The sequence below is a fragment of the Hakea prostrata genome, chromosome 6, assembly GCF_041222555.1.
Source record: "Hakea prostrata isolate BN-2017 chromosome 6, UWA_Hpros_2, whole genome shotgun sequence".
NCBI classification, from domain to species: Eukaryota; Viridiplantae; Streptophyta; class Magnoliopsida; order Proteales; family Proteaceae; genus Hakea; species Hakea prostrata.
In genome coordinates this window covers 18,649,435-18,654,293 of record NC_142605.1, presented here as the reverse complement: position 1 = coordinate 18,654,293, position 4,859 = coordinate 18,649,435, and the positions used below count along the sequence as shown (strand labels likewise).

The 4,859-nt window shown below is 39.3% G+C and overlaps 1 protein-coding gene across 1 annotated transcript; it reads right to left on the bottom strand.

Annotated features, from left to right (window-relative positions):
• Nucleotides 1-265: 265 nt before the first annotated feature.
• LOC149012438 (AP2/ERF and B3 domain-containing transcription repressor RAV2-like) lies at nt 266-2,315 on the bottom strand. The gene has a single exon (XM_089160094.1). The coding sequence runs from the start codon at nt 2,202-2,204 to the stop codon at nt 1,056-1,058; it is 1,149 nt and encodes a 382-aa protein (XP_089016220.1). The 5' UTR covers nt 2,205-2,315; the 3' UTR covers nt 266-1,055.
• Between the last annotated feature and the right edge of the window lie 2,544 nt (nt 2,316-4,859).

Here is a 4,859-nt window from a genome sequence, read left to right as displayed (position 1 = left end):
AACCTCAAAGATGCTTTTCTAAATCCTCACCCTAGTATTTGATTAAGACAAACATGTACCATCTCTTAGTTAGAGCAATTAAGTTGAAAAGTATTTGTCCCTTACACACAACTTCATACATCAACTTCATACATCGGAGTTCTTCCTCCTCAAGCCTTTCTTAAAGGGTAATTCGTAGAATCTCAAACTGTTCCTTTCAATGAATTGCATTAGTGAGTTTCTTCTTATCATCTGAGACAAGGCTGGGGATTTTTTTTAAGGGGTTGGGAAGGGGCGGAGAAGTATGGAGGGACAAAGTTTAGAACATAAGATCTTTTTTATCTAACTGTCTCGACATAGGAAGTTATCACCGATGTGCCAAAAATATATCTATGAACATAGTAATATTGTTTTGTTCTATCGGAATAGTTAATCTAATAGAACTATCTCAGCCATTTTAGAAGAAAAAAAAAAAAATCCAACTTTAGCTTTATTTTGTACATAATCTTCATTAACATATTAACATTTGTAAATATAAATAAGTCAACATGCCAGGTTACCTTTCCACATGAACAAGGACTACTATAGCATCGAATGAAATCAAGCCAAAATTTCCTTTCCCATATCTCTATCTTTTTCCCTTTCTGCAAATTCTTTCTCAACAATAATAATGCCAGAGGTGGCATGATTTTGCTGTTGAACAGATCTTTCCAAGTATGTACCTTGGGGATAAAAAGGGTAATATTATGTAGTAAGAGAGAAAGTGAAAATTTGTTGCACTGAACTGAACTCTGCATCACTACAAGAGAAAGAGAAAGTAAGTTTTCATTTATTTCCTCTAGAAGTGATAAAAACAAATAAAAAAGTCCTTAATCCACATTTTTTTTTGTTGCTTTTCCTTTTATATCCTAATAATAATTTCAACATTTTCGGCTCCTCTGCTCTCTAATATTATACAATTTGCAAGTTGCCACCCTCTCCATCCTCTACTTTCCTTTTGGTCCCCCACTGCCTCAACATTTACAGCTAAACCCCAGAAGGAAAAAACGAAAAAAAAAAGAAAAAGAAAGAAAAGGTTAGAAATGTTGCTTCTTGCAGTAGTCCAAGGATGATGAGAAAAAATCTGTCTCTCTCGCCCTCTTTCCAGTCCAGCTGCTATTGCTGCTGCCGACAATACTGCTTACTGATGGTGGGATCTTGAAGAGGTTGACCCCAAAGAGTCTAACAACCTGAACCGGATTAACCGGTAGAGATGGTTGAACCGGAACAGCTGGACCAACAAACCCACCTGGACCACCACACACCACAATCCTGGGCTTCCAGTCGATGTAAAGCTGTTGATCTGTTCCGGTCGACGTCGATCGCTGGAAGCTGACCACGTCACCGGCTTTCAGGCTCTTCTCCTTCACGAATCTGCTCCATCCTTTGGTCAACACATAGCTCTGAGAGCTGTTCCAATATGAATATCTAAATCTCCATACCTTCCCACCGTTATCTTCAAAATTCAAGAGAACACCTTTCGAACTAGTTCCGATTTGCAGAGGGAAGTGTTTCTCTGCGTGTTGCTTCGGTATCACCAACCGATTCAGCTTACCCACATCACTCGGTGTCACCGCCTTATCGAAGAGCTGTTCACGAGCTTTCGCAACCCTATCGGAAGAGGAAGAAGAAGAAGAAAACCCACAGAATCCATCTTCGTTGTTTCTCTTATTGCCTGCACTATAAGAACCTCTGTAATTACGCTTGCTCTGCTGAAGCTCATCGTTGTAGGTGTGTTTACGAAGCATATCGACGATCTCAGCTTTGGAATGCGTGTTCAAGAAGATGGACTCGATGCTATCCTCTTCGGTTTCCGATAAGGGTTTGAAGTTAGTGACGGCGTCACGGCCGCGGAACCTCTGAGCGGCGATATCGTATGCTTTGGCCGCTTCTTCTTCTTCATTGAAGGTTCCAAGCCAGACACGTTGATGCTTTTCGTATATCTGAGCTCCCCATCGACCGTTGGGCTGTGGAACCACGCCTTTGTATTGGGAAGAAGGGAGTTTTCGCGACTCGGCTTCGACTCCGTTTTCGGTGTCCAACACCACACTCGCTCCGCTTCCGACTCGGCATAGCTTCTCCGGCGGTTTGTTCACCGGCGGCGAAACCAGTACCGTTGTCGGCGAAGCTGAAGCCGAAGCTGAACCGGAATCACTTATCGTCTCTTCTATTGAACTACTATCCATGTTTCTGGATTTTCGAAATCGATGGGAGGGTTGAGTTGAGAATATATGAAAGAACAGAGAAGAAGGAAGAGTGTGAGAAGAGCGAACGAGAGGAGAGAGAGAGAGAGAGAGAGAGAGAGAGAGAGAGAGAGAGAGAGTAGAGATCTGTAAATGGTTGTTAACCTGGAATGAATTTGTATATTTATAGCAGGAGCAGGTGAACGCAATTGGAATTTTCTTTCTTTTTTAGATAGATTTTAAATTTTGATGATTTTTATCGAGTCAACTCATGAGATTGGTTGGAAGGAGGAAGATTCATGGATACTGTAAGAGAGAGAGAGAGATGTGGGAAGTGCCGCTGGTATACGAGAGAAGAGAAAGGAAGGCTAGGAGGAGCCTAAGAGGGTTGTGTCTGTGGGACCCAGTGGAGCAAGTTGATGGGTTTCACATGACTGTGGACCGTGTCTCTCTGTAAATTCATCCCCCTGAGCTATGCTGCTAGTGCTGCTGCTGACCATGGGCATGGTCTCTCTCTCTCTCTTCTCTCTGTTGTTTCAAATTTATCTCTTTATTAAGCTTTTTCTTTTTATTATTACCAAATTGCAGTAAAATATATTTTATATTATTTAATGCACCAATGATATTTCTAGATAACATTCAAGCTTGAGAGTGAGAGAAGAGTCTTCACCATACTAGAATGGGCCTAAGGAGGTAGTGGGCCTACTACAAGGAAGATGGATAGACTTGAAACCCAAATCTCATCCAACAAGAAATTCCATATGGCTGATTTGTCACTTTCCTATTGGTTCTTAAACAACAAGTGTTGTCTTATTGCACAAGAAGGAGCCACGGATCCTCTCCTGTTACTTGACAGGACTGAAACATTTGACAATTCTTTATTTATTTGACTTTTCCTTAAATAGGGCATGGGTTCGTTTCACTTCTCCCATTCCTAGTTTTCTTTCTTTTACACACGGGTCAGGGTGGGGGGACAACATGGACACTTCCTCTACTGCATTTTATCCAAAATCTTACTCAAATCCTATCCACACCGTCAGATTCAAAATCGGACGGTCCTATTTCCACCAAATGCACATGGGTACATGGATAGGTCATGCGGTCATATTAAGCGATAAATTAAAAAGATTATAATTTGCATATGCAAGTATTTCTAGATCCAAATTTAGTAGTTTTCCGTACGGAGAAGTTCTCGGTCATTGGTCAGTTTGGTGGGGCTCGCCAAAATCGTGGTGCTTAAGACAGTAGGTTTGATTTACGAAGGTTTGGGTGTTGGGTTTTGGGTTTCCGGTTTCCGGTTTCCGGTTTCGGGCCCACCCAATTGGAGACATTGGAGATTCGATTGCCAGCTAATACTTGACATTTCCAACCATTCCCCTCAGATAATCCCTGTTTGGGTATCGTCCACGGACGTATTATTACGAAACAATCATACAAAGGAAGGACGTGTAAAACGGTCCTTCAAGGCTCAAAATTATATTGCCAACCAAACGCTCTCCTTTTTCCACACATGTTGGGAGTCGGAGGCTCTCTTTCTGACATACCGAATGATACGTAAAAATAGGTGAAATTAACACCCATCAAAATATGTACACCTTCACTAATCCTAGCCGTTCGATTAGCCATGAAGATCACAGCCCTCCGATGTCAGATCAAGGGTGAGTTGGAAAGGTCAATGCTCCATTGTGGACAAAAGACATTAGATTCACTGTATCTTTCTTCTCGGAATTTGTTTCTGAATCTCAATTAGCATGCGTTGGAAAGGAAAATAATAAATTTATAGCAGAGGTCAGAAAGGTCATTTTACTTGATTAAATTAATATAATGATTAGGAGATAAAAATAGAAAAAACGACTAAGATTCATTTTTGATAAAAAGCATAGTATGTGTGAGTGGGGCCCTTAGGGCATATCCATATCATATACATATCTATAAATCTACCTCGTGATGCCTTTGGATTTGTTTCATGTATTATATAACTCAACGTGGTGAGGTAAGCCACTTGTCCTATTGGCTCTATTGCATGTATGCAACATATTTATATAAGACCTTCGTGTCTATATAGGATTTTAAAACTTAGAATTGAGTAATAAGATTGATCTCGATCGATTTTTATTAAATAGCGTTAGAAGAACCGGGGTAAATTTAAGAAAAGTGGTGAAAAATGATATGCATGTATGAATTTGTGTGATATCAAATTGGGTTAATTAGAAGCCAAATACCCATATAGTCGACCCCATTTTATTAAGGTAAAGCTTGTTGTTGTTGTTTGTTTGTTTGTTGTAACATGAATTGGTATTATGAACCATCAAAATCAGTCAAACAAATTAAATTTGATGGAAATGTCTTTTGACACGCACTTGGTCTTCGTTGATTTCTATTTTATGTTGGTCTTCATTGATTTCTATTCGCTTCATATTAAGAAAATGATATGATGTGGGTTTAGATGATTTTGGGTATTTATAATTCCTAACTTCATAAGATTGAGTCTAAAAATTTGTATCAAAATAGAAAAACAATAGATCTTACATATTCAAATTTGTTTTTTTTTCTTTTTCTTTCCTTCAAAAAATAGTTATCATATATCAAGCTTCTTTGAGGGTCTCCGACATAAATATTCCAACAAATGACTAAATCATCAATTTCATTAGATCAAAT

What these genes read in the sequence shown, in the direction of transcription:
- LOC149012438 (XM_089160094.1), bottom strand. Translation starts at nt 2,204, where the DNA reads ATGGATAGTAGTTCAATAGAAGAGACGATAAGTGATTCCGGTTCAGCT.